General features: G+C 45.5%; 1 protein-coding gene across 1 annotated transcript in view; it reads right to left on the bottom strand.

Annotated features, from left to right (window-relative positions):
• Positions 1–19,927, bottom strand: part of rb1 (retinoblastoma 1) — a 182,457-nt gene that overhangs the window by 107,697 nt on the left and 54,833 nt on the right. Inside the window, 3 exon segments of the mRNA XM_055644844.1 lie at positions 2,445–2,476; positions 13,319–13,414; positions 15,361–15,470. Coding sequence (XP_055500819.1) covers positions 2,445–2,476; positions 13,319–13,414; positions 15,361–15,470 — 238 coding nt within the window.

The raw sequence follows: 19,927 nt of genomic DNA, 5'->3' as shown, positions 1-19,927 counted from the left end.
TCCCAACTAGGTACTGTCGCGTCGGTTCAGGGTGAGTTAGGGATATGGTACATAGGATATAGACGGTAAAGTGGGTCGCATATTCTCAATGGATTTGTTGATATAGCCTATTGGAGGATATGTGAAAGGGGGGGGCTATATCAACAAGGGTTCGTGGACATAAACGTGGCGTCTGCGGGGGAGCAAGCGTAGGTGCGATTTTATTATATTGTGCTTGATACTTGGCTTTGAAAGGCATGACTGGGGGGATAAGGTAGTAAGGGGGACGTTGAATAGGGGAGGGTGTTGTGTGTGAAACGTGTTGATGAGAGAGGCAGGGGACGCAGGGGCGGGGGTGGGAGAGCGGGTATGTGAGAAAGCTTAGGGGGTGGGGTCGGTTCATCGCCCAGCTGATAGTATGGAATAATTGTCGAGGACAGAGGAGGAGGCAGGTGAGCGCAATTAATAATATAAGGTGAACGTGGGAGCCTGTTAGTGGGTTAAAAAGGGGGCGGGGAGTAGGGGGGATGACTTCTGGTTACGTCCGAGAGTGGGGGTGGGGGGATAGGGCAGGGGGAAAATGTGGGGTAGAGGAAGAAAGGGGAATGGAGCTTCGCGAGTGAAGGATGGTGGTAGGCATGGGGGTTCGTTGATTGGGTAGTCATTGTAAAAATAGGAATTGGATAGTGTATATGGATTGGGGGGGGTAAAGGGCAACGGAGAGAGGGGGGTGGGGGAGGGGAGGGTTGGTATGGGTGCTGGGGGCGGGCGCAGGTAATATGTTGGGACTAAAGGGGAGATTATGTGGAATGGTCGAGCACGGACCCACTGGGGAGAAGGGCTCGAATAAGGCCACTTTTGATTAACTCAAAAAAAATCCACACAAATCCCAATACGGGGAAACGTGCTGTAATTAGGGTATAATTATGGTTATAAACAAAAATTTGGACCATATTTTATTTAACAATTTTCATAATAAATGATTATACACGGAGCTAATCACCATAAATTGCAAATATTGTAATGGGTGGCTAAGTGGTTATAGGGTGGGGGGTTACTTTTGACAGCACTGGGCATGGTTGGGGGTAAGTTAAACGATTGCTATAAAGTGGGTGCAGTTGATAGAGAAGGTATTTACCGAACCTGGTTGGACCCTCGGTCTAACGGGGGGGCGCTTCTGGGTTAAAATATGCTTTGAAAAGATAGTGGGAGCCGCTGGGGGTGGGGGAGACGTGTTGGATCATCAGCTGTATTTGGGGGGGGGGAAAACTCGATCTGGGGGTAGCTGCTGGGATGGGGTGTGTGCGATATCACTTCAATTGATAACAGAGAAATGGAAAAGATCGCAAAGGTGACACGAAGAAAAGACTTTTCATTAATTTATTTATATTTGTCGGATAGTGGTCACATTGCTGGCTTGGCCAACCGTTATTATCACATCAACATCATTTGCCACCCAAAGACTGGTAATGGGTGAGCCTGGCCCTGTTGTGAAGTGCATCAGAGTGGCTCGGTGGTAAACATGCTCCCACAGCGGTCAATGATCGGTAGAGTAGGTCCAGGGAATGTAGAGGACCTACCAATGAGAGGTGGTGAAGTGGACAAGATGTAAAGCTCGTTCAGACTTGATGAGTAGAATAATAATCAAGGGGCAAAAGGAGATAGAAATCCAGACTAGGCAGCAGAAGAAGATGAGCCGGAAAAATGTTTACCGTTGGAAGTGTGAATCGCGGAGGTCAAAGTGTGAGATGGTTGCACTTTGTTAGGTTAAATGTGTACCCGAGAAAATGTCCAAGTTAATGGCAGTGGAAATCTAAAGAGGGACGTTGGGGTTCCAAGTGCCAGTAGGACAATGCCTCCCTCCCTCGAAACACAATGTAAAAAGAGTAGTAAACAATGCATAGTGGGCAAACGGCGAATGGTTCATTAAAGGGTCAAGGACCTCAGGGTGGTAGCGTCGAGGGAAATCGAAGGGATTGCAATATTGGGAAATGTAAGTAGGGATACGTCTCTGTTTCGCCACATGTTTAGGCATTTGCTATGCAGTTCCCGGAGGACGGTCACGAAAAAAGGAACAGAAGGCCATTACATAGGGGTAAAAATGTAGGCAGGCTATTAAGTAAAGTGATACCAGTGGCTGTGATGATTAAAAAGCCAGAAAGTGAATTCCGAGGATTAGTAGGAACTATTAGCTACAAACGAGGGGTGGTTAGGATCACGAAGCTTGACCTTGATGTGTTTCTCTGGGTAAGATGCCGAGGAGGTGGAGGGGATGGACTCTGTGTAATAATGGTACGGAAAATTCCATGGAGGAAGGCATAGTAGATCCAATCGCAAAAAGCTAAGTGTTTTCCCCAGATAGGGACAACATCAAACTTAAAACTCATTGACTGGGCCCATAGCGTATGGTAAGCAAAGTGGTAGAGGGTCACACCAAGTTTTAAAAATGGGCAAGGTGTTGTTACCAACAGAGGAATGTAAGGTACCTAGAAGCGAACTGTTAGAGAGTTGTAGTTAGGGCCAGATAACGATAGAGAATAAATTCAATTAAGATACTTTTAGATAGCTTATGGATAGTGCCGAAAAAATGGCCCTGGATATGGAGTTACTAGGGACATATAAGAGACTGGTCTCGTGCTTCTGTTCGTCAAAGATAAATGGCCAAGATCATGCTGTTCTCGTGCTGTACTGTTTCTACATTCTGTCTAATGAGATCCTGGTATTTTTTTCACCACATTTTAAAATGGTAATCCAACAGATCTATACATCTATCAAGCTTTTTTTTTTAAGAATATATATTTCAATAACTCTCAAACATGACTATCTTTTGATGGATTAATATGTAAACATATTAAATGTGAGGACCTTCCAATAGAACGTCACAGAACGGAGGCATGGTGAAGACACTCGTTCGGGTGCACAAATTTCAAATGATTCAGAAAATACCTAGAATTACATACGTCCAGATGGACTGTATCTTTCCATCCACAAGATAACTGATGGCCAACAGGTCCGCGTGTACATCTGGAATGCGAGTAGGATTCTTGGGCAGAGAGCCTGTGAAGATTTTAACAACGTATACCTAATCACCACGCAGTTGAGCAACCGAAGCTGTAAACTAAAATAAAAGTAGCCACAAAATTTGAGGTCGTAAATTAACTAGTGGCCGTAATGATAATGATTCATAGGGTGTAAGAGTTATGGTGATTAGCGCAATGATGCTCCATGGTGCTCAGTAGGCCCTATAGCATAAAAGATAAAGCAGAACCCGTACTAAACTTAAAAAGTACAGTTGATTTGGAGAGATGAACTCCATAGAGCTATGGACCTAACTGACTGGAAGATGGGATTTGCCCCGTTCTGGCGGTTTGACCTCAAACGGGGGCACTCATGATGTCTCTCTGTGTGGAATTTTCTAGGATTCTTGGAAGGACTACAATCGCGGGCTCGACTAATAACAATCTATGGGTGCAATCGCGCATCGTCACTAGTTACATGAGTGAACACAGTGGTGGTGGGGGAAGTGGTACTTCGTGGACTGAAAAAAAATGTGTGGGTGAGGGGGGTGGGTACTGTCATGAATCACCATGACAACAGTGATGTTAAACGATGGAATGGTGGTGTGCTGATTGACAGCCATAGGGAAGAGCTCCTCAGTCGTCCCACAATAGGGAAAACTTAAACACACATCAAGACGCTATGACTTTAATGAAAGTTATGGCCTGACAAAGTGATAAAACAATCAGGTCAACACTAATAGTACAACGAAACATAATCACAGATTGTCGTTGTTGGTACAAAAATCTCATGCGTCTGGCCTCAGAGTGAGGGTCGTTACCTTGTTTAAGTACAGTGGTTATAATAATGGTTCAACTGCTTGTTGCTGTGTGCTGCCCAGGTGTGCAGCAAACCACTAGCTACGTAAAATACATGAATTGCAAAAGTCAAACAAGCATCGTGTAGCAAACCAATACAGACTAGTAAAAAATAATCACCAAGGAAAAAGATGTACAAAAAGACATCTCCCAAGCGCTTCTATAGATAAGAACCAATAACCAAAAAGAAAGTGCCCTCCAACATTGACCACTAAGTGAAATCGCCACTAATAGCTTCTACGGTTATAATACGTTGTTGTTGCCGAAGGCCAACATTTCTATTTAAGCAGCCATTGCGCCATTGCCGAAACCCTTTAAGCTCTACACAAGCCTTTAGCAAGCTTATGAGTATCACAGCGCTGCCAAAGCGTCGAATATGGAAATCACGGCAACACTAGGATCAAAGGCTAGTTATACCTGTGCCAAAAACAAAGCATAGGTGGGCAAAACAATTAGTAAAGTTGACCAAAAGTGTACAACAGACCTCTCCCTCAGACTGCAATATCACGAGCATGCAAGGTAGATTATTGAATAGTGACACAGGAAGAAGAAAGGCCCAGCAACCAGTTATTGAGACAGGTGGGAGAGAGGGTTCCGGATCGTTGACTATATAGGCTATAAATCAGCGCGGAGCTTGAATGTGGGGGGTGTCACCGAGGCCCATGGACCGATGGGGAGCTGACGGCAGGATGCAGGATGGGGATACATGGCAGGGCGATATATAAATCGCCGGCTTTGTTTTACCGAGGCCCATGCCGTTGGTGAGCAGGGAGTCTAGGAGGTGCAGGGTTGGTGATTATAAATAAATCGGGGCGGAAGCGGAGATCTTGATATTGTGCGGGGGGGCACAGATGGCCCAGGACAAACGGGAGTTGGAGATGCAGGGTGGAGGGAGGGAATCTCCGACTTCATGTGAGTATATAAATCGGCGCGGGCTTGGTATTTCACAGAGGCCACCGGACCGTTGGAGAGCAGGGAGGCGAGGTCAGGGCTTACCGAAATCCGTGAACGTTCCACACTCCCCAGTGGATGGTTGGATTAACCGAGGTAATCTGGTGTAAGAAGCCGCTGAATTGGTGGTAGAGGGGCAGACTAGAAAGGAAGCAGGCTTGATTTGGTGAATGCACAGCGACCTCGAGTGCTAACATTTTGTGCTTCTCCTGGATAATAGGTACAGTTGCTATAAGTAAAGTAAGGCTCGGCTCCCGGGGGTGCGGGTTAATGTTACAACCCAGTGCAGTAGGCTTCTAGTAAAGGTAGCAGTGGAGCCACAAGGTTGCTACAGTTGCTGCGGAGGCTCGGCTGCAAAAGCGTTATCAGTGCTCACTTAATATTGTTTATAGTATCAGGTGGTCAGTTAAAGGTGCACCGAAGGACGATCAGTGGCAGCTGCTTGCAGGGTCCAAAGATACCTGCTCGAGTGTTTCCTCTACGGCTAAGCAGTATTCGTATTGCTACGTGCTACTAACTGGTATCAAGATTCCTCTGCGTATGCCTGTCATCGGGAGTAACTGACACTGGCACTTAGGCATTGTATGACTGTATGATCGGCATGACTTAACTGTTCCCAATGTAAAAAAAAAGGGACAGATCATGTGTCATCTGGATAAAAGAGCCGGGGGGGGATTAAAAGCCAATCCTAACTTCATATACTTGCAGCAGACAGGTGCCAGATCTGCACAGTGCAGCGCCATTGCGCTGCAATTAGCAGACGACTACGTATTGGATCCTGGCGCAGCTAGTTTCGGTCATAGTTGATCCGTCAGTCTGCCCGGAATGACTCAGGTTGAGCAGTGCGGAGGTCAACCTGCAAGGATGAATTCGTATTAATAGTCGAGTGTGGTCACTTCAATAATTCTCAATAACCCTATCGGGATGAGAGGCTCTGGGTGTAGTCCCAACGTTAAGGAATGGCACACGGGGCAGAGGCCCAGGAACGAGTGTGACTTCTCCCAATGGTCGTACCAAACACCTCGCACCAATAAGAAACAGTACGTGGCTCCTTTTTACTGCTCTGAGTACGATGATGATAGGAGTGTGACATACTCTGCAACTTCAAGCGTGATGTGGGAAATAGTGCACCTTTATACGAACGTGAGATCTGCATACAGCTACATGCTAAGATACTGGTATCCGTGTCATGCTTCCGTCTTTCTATCATAATAGGTAGAGGGACCAGACACAAAGTCATTGGAGTGAAATGTCAATACTCAAAGCATTAGCTCTGGGGTACTATCTGAGATAGTGTACTAGGGTCGGATGTATAGTGCGATATCAGTAGGTAACCGAACAGTCGGGAGACCAGATGTGGTGGTTCTGCAATTCTCCGTATGCTATGAGCCTACGTGCAATCTCGGACGTGTGCTTCCACGCATACCAAGCTAAGACCATTAAATTCAGAGCCGGAGAGTCGAGGCGCTGAAATGGTCCGTGGTTACATATATGTATAACCAGACATGAGGAAAAAAAAAGCGGCATCGGTCTGAAAGCAGAGGATTAGGTAGTTTGAGGGAGTTTTTAAATGCAAAACCTGAAAGAGCAAATCAGGTTAACCAATGCGAACTATCAATCTCAGTAGTTACTAGTGCCTTGTTTTGCCACTGTCCGCATGCCAGTGTTACGCTGTTTACATGGCTGAGCGAGTGGTAGGACTAATATGCTCGCGTACGGAACCATCGAAAGAGCTATGGCCACTGCAGATATAGGGAGGGATTCAAGAAATTCTCCTGGATCATTGGGGACTTATTCTTATATATGTGGGGCAAGGTGAGGACCCTGTGTACAGAAAAGGTGGGGTGATGCAAAACGTTGACCCGAGGGGGACCAATCCTAGGTGCCGATGGACAGTTTGTCAAAAGTTGCTAGTCTCGGCGGAGACTCTTGGACAACGTGAGAATGGTCACTCTGATAGCTGAGGTAGACCATCCACACATGCAGCTAAAGGGCGTAGTACATACAGACACTAACATCAGGAACACGGTGCGGTCAGACAATGGTAGACAGTCAAGACATGATCTGTACCTGACAGAGGTTGAGAAACAGGACAACAAGAAAGGTAGAGGAGAGATAATAGGGACAGAGACTAAAGACAAAGCGTGAGTGTTACTTTACAATATAAATGCCTAGCAACAGATTTACATATAGAAATCGACATAATTGTTATAATGAGCTGGAGAGGGAAAGACATATTGTTATAGATATAAGTAGCAGATTGAGCTTAGAGAGCACCCATCGGTTAATATCAAAAATGCCGAATGTCATAGAGATCGTTATGATGTAGGTAAGTCTAGGGCGATTTCACAGTTAAATCTGATGTGTGTGAACACCGCAGAATAAGGCTGTAGATCATGATGCAGATTGCAGGCGAAATACAATGATTCCAGGATCTCTAAAACGCGGTGCTTTCATGTGGTGATAGAATGGAAGGGACTAGAGAGACCTATGTACTCGGAGTGTTGCACGTCGTCTCTATAACAGTGCTAAGACACGTATCCAATACAATAGTTGCTGACGGAAGTTGTCGTGCGACAGAAATAGTATTGCTTTGACGGACATATCAGTCTGTTAGGTGCGTTGATAGGGCGTATTTGGAAGTAGAACAGTAGTTGAGACGTGTTGATACAGAAGCTAGTTAGCAATCAGCTTATATGAACAACGGCAGTCTGATAGAAGACCGTCGTCGCAAACGGGGAAACGAGATTTGTGGAAGAGCAAATATGTTTAGGAGATAGATTCTAAGAGATGTAGGTAGCATAAGCACAAGGTAGTGATTTTCTGTGCGGATAGATTCAACTGTTCACTTCAACCATTTCACAAGACTGGGAACGGGATCATCTCTATAAATGGGCTGGATGGGTTGGATGGGTTTGGGGAGTAGGATGGGGCGGATGAGCTTTACGTATGTAAACTTGCAGCAATACATAGAGGTCCGCTCTAAGAGGATGGGCACGATGAAACAGGACACTGCAGCTGTTAGTAGGTAAATGACGACTGCGATCACTGGATGACTGCGTCACGGTGAGATTTGGTTGCGGGCAGGGCTGGCACGTGCATGCAGCCACAACCTGCTTCGTGCGCGTCCAGTAGATCACATACCAACTGTGAGCTTTTTCACCATCATTATATCAAATGGAGGAGATGGGGGGGATCAGAGACATGGGACCTAGTGTTGAGCCATTTGACTATGATATTGAGAGGCCTACATTCTGTTGGGGCATCGCAAGCATGCGTATGCTGAACCTGAACTTATGGAAACACGGGTTGTGAACTGGGAGCATTTGTTACAATGGGATAGATGTGAGGAACAGATATTTTCCGCAGAACGAACTGGCCCGACATATGCATGATAAGCGCAAAGAATAATTAAACTTATAACAAGCAGCATCTCGATGGACCTCAATATCCTCAGGTCTCATCCTATTTCTCCGTAGTATTCGGCGCATGCTCCTATGGCCTATATTGAAAGGAAATCTGTATTATTAAAATCATTCTGATCTACAGCATAGCTCTGGTGTTGCTGCAAGGGACAAGGATACCATCGTGTTCGGAAAATGAGGGAATTCTTACAATAATTATAGGGCGCATGAATGCATGAGGTGGGGGGGCTTGAAGGATATAAGGCCATGTAAACATAATCTAGAACGAATTACGAAAACTAAAAGACGCTATTAGTGTTTAGCTTTTGGTCACGTACGGTGGAGAGTTCACTGCCAACAGGGTTCTTTTCTTTTTTTCTATTTCTAACGCTCTATTAATATCAAAAGGATTGGAGGGATAAATTTGGGTTCCATTGGAGCGACAGAGTTGGGAACAGCTAATCTGCAGATCCCAAAGTGGATGGGGGAGAATCATGGTGGAGGGGACAATTTCATAATTGTTCTATCTTCGATGTAGTTGCGGGGGCCAGAGATGAGAGCTGTAGTCATGATTGTATGCGTGATGGGACTAACTGGGAAACTACGGGGGCCTGAAGTATGTAGATACGCTATTGGTAGGTTTCACATATGAGTTTCGAAGTATGATCCCGTATACACCGGGGGTTTGTGGAGTCAAAATAAAGAGTAGCAAAGTGTATAAGTCTCCAGGTCTAGGACGTAATAGTTCCCTAGGTGACAACACTGAGGGTCAGTTAGTAAAGTATACCCTAATGCTGTGGCTATATTACAGAAATATTTCAAAGTGTCATGTATAAACCGGGAATAGTCCCCCCCTGAGGATGGTGTGGCGTCACTCCTCATGTTTGTTCCATTGTTTTAAATAGTGCTTTTCCTGGCGAGTCATGTACACACTAGCAACTTCATAATGTAAATACCTGGCCCACTAAGTTAGTCTCCAGGGCATGACTATGGAATCGGGCAGTGATGTAGCATATTGAAGTGAAAGATAGCTGTAGAGCTAATATATATTATAAGGCCTCTAGATAAATCTATGGTCCTGATTAGAAAACATTCGCAGACATGGATTTTTTGTGCTCAGACAGGAGATTAGGTGCCATGCAAGGTTCTAATTGCAGCTATATGACTATCGCGTCAGATTGGCTTAGCACATATACTCACAGTCGAAATCTCAGTGATGTAAAAACTAAAAAAGCGGACAATTGCGCAGTGGATGAATATGGGTAATATAGCGACATAGCGATGGTACCCTAGTGTCCTGTTGAAATATCTCATCCTTATGTAAGGCCCTGTTGCCGGTATAAGATACAAGTCAGGAAGGTTGGTTTACGCAAGGTTCAAATCTGTATTCAGTGGATAAATGCAGGAATGCAAGATACGCTTGCACCCATTACCGTACTGATTCGGCTGAGCGATTGGTCCAGAGTGTAGTCGGTTGTGTATGGCATGCAGGAATATTTACTCAGTTCGGGTTGGAGGCAGGTGAGTCTAGTGGGGTTGCCTCAGGATCTGTGTTAGTGGTCCTTGTGTTGCAGGGGTAAAGTGCATATTGTCAGTGTACATGCAACTGCTTCTGTGATGAAGGTGTGTATAAATGGGGGTAAATTAGAATAGTAATCTATGCAGAATGAGTAGCTAAGATCAGGAGGGTGTTGGGGATAATGAAAGGATTTTCCAAAGTCCACAGGTGGATTTAGGCCATTTGGAAAAATGGGCTGAAAGATGGGCAGATGGGTTTAATGCTGATAATTTGAGTGTGCTACACCTTGGCAGGACAAATCAAATAGGACGGTTAGCATGTATAAATGGTAGGGTGATTGAAGAAATACGTTTGAACAGAGGGATCTGGGGCGAAGAATGTGCATAGTTCCTTGAAGGTGGACTCTCATATAGGTAGGGTGGTAAAGAAAGCTTTTGCAATTTTGGTCGCCCAATTTAGAGGAAGGATTTCAACAAATAGAGAGAGTACAGTAGGAGATTTACTAGAATGTTGCCTGGTTTTCAACAACTAAGTTACAGAGATAGGTTGAATAAGTTAGGTCTTTATTCTCTGGAGCGCAGAAGGTTAAGGGGGGACCTGATAGAGGTCTTTAAAATGATGAGAGGGATAGACATAGTTGATGTGGACAAGCTTTTCCCTTTGAGAATAGGGAAGATTCAAACAAGAGGACATGACTTCAGAATTAAGGGACAGAAGTTTAGGGGTAATATGAGGGGGAACGTCTTTACTCAGAGAGTGGTGGCGGTGTGGAATGAGCTCCCAGTGGAAGTGGTGGAGGCAGGTTCATTGGTATCATTTAAAAATAAATTGGAGCATGGACTTGTAGGGCCGAGATGACCTGTTTCCGTGCTGTAATTGTTATATGGTTATATGGTTACCCCAATGCTGCACACACCCTGAATACATTGATGCACTGAAGTAGAAAAGGTTGAATGTTTCGTTCCTAGGAATAAATATCTCCAGCAATTTCTCTGGGACAAGCCACATCAAAGCTAAAGCCAAGATAGCACACCAACACCCCTACTTCCTTCAAAGGCTTAGGATGTTCACCTTGTCCCCAACAACCCTTACCCACTTCTACAGATGCGTCGAAGAAAACATTGTATCAGGATCCATAACAGCATGGTTTGTGAGTAACTCCATCCAAGACCGCAAAAAAATGCAGACATGTGGATGTAGTCCAGACCATCACGCAAACCAACCTCCCTTTCATTGACTCCATCTACATTTAGGAAACGGGGCCAACTATTGTGAAATGTTTACATAAGTGTGAGTCTATGTTTACTCACCTATTACGCAAATCTTGGAGAGCCTGCAGTTTATATTAAAATGTTATTTAATCTTACATTTTCCTCTAATGTTCGGCAGAATTTAATCCAAGTGCCCGATAAAATCGAGCATTTTTGCAAATGAATACGAATTCGGCATGGACAGCGCAGAGGATCATTGGCTGCCCTCTCCCCTCCCTGATGGACATCTACACCTCCCGCTGCCTTAGCAGGGCAAAGAAGATCACCAAAGACAGCTCCCATCCTGCGTTTGGACTGTTCGACCTGCTGCCCTCTGGAAGGCGCTATAGGTGCATCAAATCCAGGACAAACAGACTCAGGAATAGCTGCTTCCCGAGAATTATATCTACCATAAATTCAAATCCACACATGCACTGACTACACCGCCCAACACGGACTTCCATCTGTATATATGTATATATGTATGTAGCGCCGTAGAATTTGTGCACCTATTCCCCCCCCCCCCCCATCTCCCTCCCTCTGTTTTGTTTTTTTCTGTTTCTTGTTTTTTTGTGTAAAATTGTATGTATGCACTGAGTACGAGCAGCTTTCAGTTTCACTGTACATGTATAGTGACAATAAATGGCATATCGCATATCGAATTACCCATTTATATTAAAAAAGGCACAGGTATAACTCAGGCAGCATATCTGGAAAACAAGAAAAGGCTATGTTTTGGGTCGGAACTTTTCTGCAGACCGATTGCAGTGTTAATATTGGCTAGATTAAAGAGGTCACAAAAATTGAGCTTTTTATTTGCAGGGCCTGCTTGGCCTCTTTCTGTGATAGTTGCAAGATGGGAGTCACGGCTCCAATTCTGGGCCCTAGATGGAAGTTGAGGATAAGGAGAGGGCCAGATGTCCTTACTTTGTCAATATGTATGAGGGTTTGCAGAAAGAGATAAGAAGGTCTGCTAATGCATACTGAGGAATGGTTGTAGAAGGGGATGTAAAAAGGCATTGTTAATAATGTTGCTGAGTGTTTGTGCTGCTGTTTGATGATTGGTTAAAGTGTGAAACCTTGTTTGAATTGTTTATACAACCTGGGAAAATGTTTCATTACTTCACTTAACTGACTTCCTTCTAGAAGCTTCTGTAGAAACATTGTAATGGGGTACTTTGTAATTGGGTTAGGGAACTGTCAATAACTGTATAATGTGATCAATATGTGTGATCGGCTTGAGATGTACAAACACTGCTGCAATTTCTACATGGTGAAACCAAAATGTATAAAAATGGCTTTTATTAAAATCTGGCACATGTGATTTTTTCTATTACAAATCTCAAATTGTGGAGTACAAAGGCAAATAAATAAATGATGGGTCTTTGTCCCAAACATTATGGAGGGCACTGTACTTAGTTCTCAGATACTTATTTACTTGGATGCATTTTCTTGCACATTCCAATTTAAAGACTGGCTAAGGATAAACCCAATTACAATGTGGAAATCATAAAAGGTATGTAAAGACATATTTTCTGTATCATGCAAGTGGCACTGAGTTGAAGATAAAGGCACATCAGGAAAACTATTTTTAATGCATCTCACCTCCATCTTTCCAATGCCATATAGGAAATAATTACAAAGACTAGTCAAAACCTGCAGCATAGCCCACACTCAATTATTTTGACTCAACATCAAAATGTAGAAATAATCTGAATCAAGCCAAGAGTAAAAGACAGCCCTTGCCATCGTATTACTAATAGCAGAATACTGGAATACTATATGTCATGATTAGTTGCTCCACACAAATACTAAACCATACATTATTCAATTAAGCCAGATATTATCTGCCACATTCTCCCACTTTGAGAAGCTTGCGACAATCAAACCAGCCTGCCTCTGATCAACAATGATTCCAGCCTATCGGTTATATGCTGCATCACAACTCTGTTGTTTAAGATAGAAAAGGCTACTATCTAACATCAGTTACCACTAACCAGTTCTTTGCCATTACCCTTTGCTTGCCAACCAACTTGTTTGCTTGCATGCACCCTGTCACACTATTTGTGAGCACTTCTAAATATTTTGGACTGGGCAATGTATCTGTGCATATAACTAGCATAGCTAGGAACTCTAAAATAACCTAGACTGGTTGTTGTGCAGGAAAAAAATTAGATGAGTTCCAGTTGAGCAATTTCAACAGTGGTCTTTGTAAGCTATGCCTGTTCACATGCAAATAAATAGTTTTGAATCACACACCAAATTATTGCACACAAGTAACTGAACTGTATATTGTGTAAAAATAACTATTATATGGCATTCAACATGTATTGCAAAAACTGAACACAAAACAATTTGTACCTAACAGGAGTCTGCGGAGGATGTACTGTATTACCATCTTCAGTTTGAGGCATCTTTGGAGTTCTTTCTTCGCATCTATAAAGAGATAGTTCAATCAAAAATCTTTTAATTGCTTCTTATGCAATTGTTAGTAAAATAAAATAGAATGTTGTGCAGAATTATTTACCCACTACAGTGATCTAACAAAACTAAATTATGCAGGACAATTGTGTTCAGTTTTTGTTTGTTTTCAGCTTGAAGTAAAGCATTTCTATCAGAAAATATGACTGTGTGGTATATTATAGATATATGACAGCACCCAAAGCAAACCAAACTCCATCAACATGTTAAGACTTTTAACATGTTTTATCAAAAGAATTTTTCAAATCTTTAGGGGAAATGTTTAATAACATAGAATGCTAAAAAGTTACATGTTACAAACATATATTATACATTAGCAACAGAGAGAGAAAAATGTGCCGTACATTCGAACTAATGAGTTGGGACCACGCTGACATTACACTGGATGCTGTAATTGATTACACAGATACACAATCACTCCAATGCATCTGCTCTCAAGATGAGGCTTTCCACTCTTGGCATCTGAGATGTCCTTTTTCTTCAGCAAAAATGTGGCTTAACCAACCCCCCCCCCATCCACCCCCCCACCCCTCAGTTGTGGGAAGGAGCCGCACATGTCACCTTAATTTCTCACAATTCTGCTCTCTCCCTAAACCACCAGACATAACACAAATAGTGTTTCCCTGATCCTTACCTTTCACATCACCAATCTCTGCATTCCATATAATTCAGAGAGTTTCTATTTGAAATCTTTATCAGTCACATCTTCTCCTCCCTGCTCCTTTCTATTTCTTGCGCAGACCACTCTTTCTATATATCCTTGGTTTGCTCATCCTTGCCACATATCCATCCCCCTTCCCAGTCATAAGTGCAATATGTCCCAATATCTACTCCCTCCAATCAGGGAACCCAGCATCTCTTCCAGTTGCGACAGAGCACCTCTTCCAACTTTATCTACTGCGCTGGTGCTTTTGATGCAGCTTCACTTTGCTGAACACTTAACTTCTGCCCACCAGCCCCACCAATAGTTCTTGGTTGCAAGACATTTTTATTCCCTATCCCATTACCATACTGACCTGACTGTCCTTGACTTCCCCCATTGCCAGGATGAGGACATAAACAAGCTGGAAGAATAGCACATCATATTCTGCTAGGGTAACTTACAATCCAACTGCATGAATGTTGAATTCTCTAATTTAAGTTAGAGAACTCCTCAGCCCCCTCTTTCTTCACATCTACCAAGCTTCCCCCCATGCACACCTTCCTTTCCAATCTCCTACCACCATCGCCCAGTTCCTTTCCCTTCCTCCCATCAACCATCCCAGGCTCCCCATTTTTCTTCCCCCTACCTCATCCAGCAGTCCATTCAGTTTACCGTCCTTTCCTCTGGCTCTACATTTCTCTCTCCACCTACCTTCTTTATCATTTCTACCATTTGTACCCTTTCACCTTCTCCATATATAACCTTCAGCCTTGGTTACTTTTTCCATCGTTCCCCTCCCCCACTTGACACTTCTGCCAATCAACCCTCATTACCTGAATTCAACCATTCGAAGTCAGCTCATCCTACCCCTTCCCCTCACCTTATTCGACCAGCTTTCTTCCCTCTACATCAATCTGATAAAGGGCCGCTACCCAAAACATTTCCCACAACACAGAACTGCCTGACCAGCTTCCTCTCTGGAAAGGGTGTTGGGGGTCGCAGGAGTTTGTGCTTTGCTCAAAATTCGAGCATCTGCAGTCCTGTTTGTCTACACAATTAGACTAACCACTAAAAACCAGATTAATCCATCTTATGGCTTTATCATATTCCAGGTAGTTAACTATAGTGAGAACAAGCAGTTTGGTCAAAGACTGCAATAATATTTGGGGGGGGGGGGGGGGGATTTGGAAGGGCGTGATGGGAGGGCAGGAGAAAAATGGTTGCATATTGCAAAATACAAATTTATATACAATATTACCTGTCTTCTGGGTCCATCTGCAGAGTTTTGTCACACTCAAGAAATAGTCTTCCATCGAAATCTTTGTTGTGATGATAAAGCTCCTCATATTGTCTTGAAAGTGTATCAAGCTGCACAAGCAGAGAAATACAATACAAACAAATTCTACCAAAATGTTAAGAATAATTTGGTGGTAATTGAATAATTTGGTATTGAACATTATTACGGTGATACGTATTACAGAACAAACAGAAGGCTATCAGAAGAGGTCACTGACAAAGCAGATAGACATTGTATTTGGTGGTAGTGGCACAAATGAAAATGTTCTGTTCTCACCGTGTCCAAATCCTTAAAATAAAAGTAACGCAAGCGTGCCGTTACATTTTGGATTCTGATCTATGTAGTCGGCTAGCTCGAAGAGTTCAGAGATTAGCCAATCATAGCAGATATTTAGTCTCTACACTGCATTTCAGGCCTTTAATAACCAATCTTGTCTTTAAGATGTTTATGGTACAGATTAAAATCAGATACATCTGCTTCCCTTATCTTATCCAGCCTCCTCCCTATCACTCAAGTGCACGTCCAGGTAACATTCTCGTGAATTTCTTTTGCACCCTTTCCAACTTCCCTCTTCCCTCTTGCTGGAAAAGATTATCAGGAGTTGCAAATGTAACTGAACACTAATATATTTATCAAACAACTTTACTCTTGGTTTTATAGGCAAAAAGTAAGTTATGCTAGAAAGTGGTTGAAGGGCAGCATTAGTGAAAGAACATTGTGGGAGATCTGGCCGCCATTGCTGTCCTTGCCGCGACCGCTGGAAACCAATGCAGAATCACTCCCTGGAGTAACTTTTGCTTCTTTGTTTCCTGGTCCTCCAAAAATATTCCAAATGGAATTTAAACTGGAGGTGGTGGAGGGTCCACCACCAAACTCTGAACAATAACAGCCTATTGCACTTTATCTGTTTATTTATTGTGTATGGTATATAAAAACACTGAACTTTTATCTCCTGTTCTGTATTATGTTTACATATTCTGTTGTGCTGCATTGTCCTATCTGGGACACATGGCAATAAAACTCTCTTGACTTGGACTTAAGAAATAAGGGTTCTTGGGGGAAAAAGAGCTACCTTAAATTTGGTTGCATCTGGTTGGGTAACTATGGTAGGGTAGGGTGAAGACTATTCCATGCTTTAATTGTGCGGGGGAACTCCATGGAGAAGCCAGCATCTCTGAATAGAAGAAATTGGGTGACGTTTTGGGTAGAGACCCTTCTTTAGACTCCCTCTGGTAGAGGGGGAGGGGGAGGGGGGGAGAGAGAGAGGGGGGGAGGGGAAGGGGAGAGAGAGAGGGGGGAGAGGGAGAGAGGCTAGAGCGGGGGGGAGAGTGGGGAGAGAGGTGGGGGAGGGGGGGGGGGGAGAGAGGGTGGAGGGGGAGAGGGTGGAGGGGGAGAGAGGGTGGAGGGGAGAGAGAGAGAGGGGAGGGATAGTGGGGAGAGAGAGAAGTGGTGAGAAATAAGGAGAGAGACGGCGAGAGAGGGGGTGGGGGAGAGAGGGAGGGGTGGGGGGGGAGAGAGGGGGAGGGGGAGAGAGAGGAGGGGGAGGGAGAGAGGGGAGGGGGAGAGAGAGGGGAGGGGGAGAGAGGGGAGGGGAGAGAGGGGAGGGGAGGGAGAGAGGGGGGGGGGGAGAGGGAGGGGGAGAGAGAGGGGGAGGGGGGGAGAGGGGGGAAGGGGAGAGAGGAGAGGGAGGGGGGAGAGAGAGAGGGGTGGAGAGGGGGGGAGGGGGGGGGGAGAGGGAGGAGAGAGAGGGGGGAGAGAGGGAGAGGGGGGAGAGAGAGGGAGAGGAGGGAGGGGAGAGGGGGGAGAGAGGGGGGGGAGAGAGAGGGGGGAGAGAGGAGGGGGGGAGAGGAGGGGAAGAGAGAAGGGAGAGAGAGAGAGAGAAGAGAGAGAGAGAGAGGGGGAGAGAGAGGGAGGGGGGATAGAGAGAGAGAGAGAGAGAGGGAGGGAGAGAGGAGGGGGGAGAGAGGAGGGGGAGAGAGGAGGGGGAGGAGAGAGGAGGGGGGAGAGAGAAGTGGGGAGAGAGATGGGGCGCGAGAGAAGGGGAGAGACAGAAGGAGAGAGGGAGAAGGAGAGAGAGAATGGGAGAGAGAGGGGAGGAGAGAGGAGAGGGGGAGAGAGAGGGGGAAGAGAGAGGGGGGGAGAGAGAGGGGGGGAGAGAGGAGGGGGGAGAGAGGAGGGGGGGAGAGAGGGAGAGGGGGGGGGAGAGAGAGGGGGGGTAGAGAGGAGAAAGGAGGGGGAGAGAGAGGGGAGCGGATGGGGGATAGGGGGGGAGAGAGAGTAGACGGGAGCGGGGTTGAGAAAGGAGGGTGGGGAGAGAGGAGGAGGGGAGAGAGGGGGAGAGAGGAGAGGGAGAGAGGAGGGGAGAGAGAGAGGGGGGGAGCGGAAGAAAGGATTGTGGGGAGGAGTGGAGGGAGAGGGGTGGAGGAGAGAGGGGAGGGGGAGGTTGTGGAGGAGTGGGGGGGGGGGGGTGGGGGGGTATAGTGGGGAGGGGGGAGCAGGGGGGAGGGGGGAGAGAGAGGAGGGGGGGGAGGTGGGGGGGGGTGAGGAGGGGGGGGGGAGGAGGGGGGAGAGAGAAGAGGGGGAAGGGAGGAGGGAGGGGAGGAGAAAGGGGGGGGGGGAGGAGGGGGGGAGGGGGGAGGGGGGGGGGGGGGGGGGGGAGGAGGGGAGGGGGGAGAGGGAGGGGGAGAGAGAGGAAGGGAGAGGGAGGAGGAGGGAGGGAGATAGAGGAGGAGGGAGGGAGAGAGAGGAGGAGGGAGAGAGAGGGGGAGGGGGGGGGAGAGAAGAGGGGGGAGGGGGTGAGGAGGAGGTAGGGGGAGAGAGGAGGGGGGAGCGGGAGAAAGGAGGGGGGAGGAGGAGAGAGGAGGGGAGGGAGAGAGGAGGAGGAGGGAGGGGGTAGAGGAGGGGGGAGGGGGGGAGAGGCGGGAGAGGGGGGGGAGGAGGAGGGGGAGGGGGGAGGGGAGGAGGAGGAGGGGAGATAGAGAGGAGGGGAGGGGGGGGGGGAAGAGGGGAGAGGGGAGGAGGGGAAAGGAGAAGAGAGGGGAGGGGAGGAAGGGGGAGGGAGGGGGGGAGGAGGGGGAGGGGGTGGAGGGGGGGACAGAGAGAGATGAGCGGAAATACAGAGAGAGCGAAATCCAACCGTGCGTCACGCGTTCAGAATGTCCTGGAAATGGAGTGGGTCCGATCTAAGCTATCAATGAAGACCGAGAGATTAAGATTGGCTCTTTCTCTTTGGTCGAGTGGTCAATAATTAGTCATGGATTTGGTGGAGGGATAGGAGGGGAAATCAAAGAAAATAAATTTGCTCATAAATTGGGAGGAATGCATCATCTGAAAGAATTTTGTCATACCCGGCGTGCCATAATTAAATGGTGCCAGGTTGAGTCTTAGGCAGTGTAGATAGCCTAAACAGTTCTTTCTCAGCCAACTGACAAAGTGCTTGACTATACTGTAAATTTCTATGTAAGAATAACCAAAATATAACCCATACATTTTTGAGTTTCGGAGAATAATGGATCGTGCAAATGGATCTGAAAATTAATGGTAATTATCCCATTGTTTTTTTATTTTCAGAAACTATTAAGCACTTTTCCTTTTCTATTCTAATGTTCCACTATATGGATTTAAGCTTATTTTCTCATGTAAACGTATCTCTGTTTGTTTGAGCTTTTGAGTGAAAAGCTTAATATATAAACATTCATATCTAGCTTTTGCAGCAACATTCATCCATACAGCCCAAATAAAACAATTAATTGTGTTAGTAATCGACTTACCAAAAATAAATTGTTTACATTCAGGAATTTATTCAGAACCTTCAAAGTTGAACAATGGATATATTTCCTGAGATTGTTACCGCCCTGTTGAACCAGCCTGTTATTTTCAATACAATGGTACAGAACACACTGATGGCTCGCTAGAGGATCAGTAGGGAATCCCTGGCTAGTTACAGAGCACGCAGCAGCTCTTTCCAGACTTCTACACCCAAGCTAAGGGATCAGGTACACTTCAAATGTATACCAAACACTGAATGTTTAAATTAAATTTATAACCATATAACCATATAACAATTACAGCACGGAAACAGGCCATCTCGGCCCTACAAGTCCGTGCCGAACAACTTTTTTCCCTTAGTCCCACCTACCTGCACTCATACCATAACCCTCCATTCCCTTCTCATCCATATGCCTATCCAATTTATTTTTAAATTATACCAACGAACCTGCCTCCACCACTTCCACTGGAAGCTCATTCCACACCGCTACCACTCTCTGAGTAAAGAAGTTACCCCTAAACTTCTGTCCCTTAATTCTGAAGTCATGTCCTCTTGTTTGAATCTTCCCTATTCTCAAAGGGAAAAGCTGATCCACATCAACTGTCTATCCCTCTCATCATTTTAAAGACCTCTATCAAGTCCCCCCTTAACCTTCTGCGCTCCAGAGAATAAAGACCTAACTTTTTCAACCTTTCTCTGTAACTTAGTTGTTGAAACCCAGGCAACATTCTAGTAAATCTCCTCTGTACTCTCTCTATT

Source organism: Leucoraja erinacea, chromosome 13, assembly GCF_028641065.1.
Source record: "Leucoraja erinacea ecotype New England chromosome 13, Leri_hhj_1, whole genome shotgun sequence".
Taxonomy (NCBI): domain Eukaryota; kingdom Metazoa; phylum Chordata; class Chondrichthyes; order Rajiformes; family Rajidae; genus Leucoraja; species Leucoraja erinaceus.
Note: the sequence above shows the minus strand (reverse complement) of the source record. Positions and strands in the feature narration are given on the sequence as shown.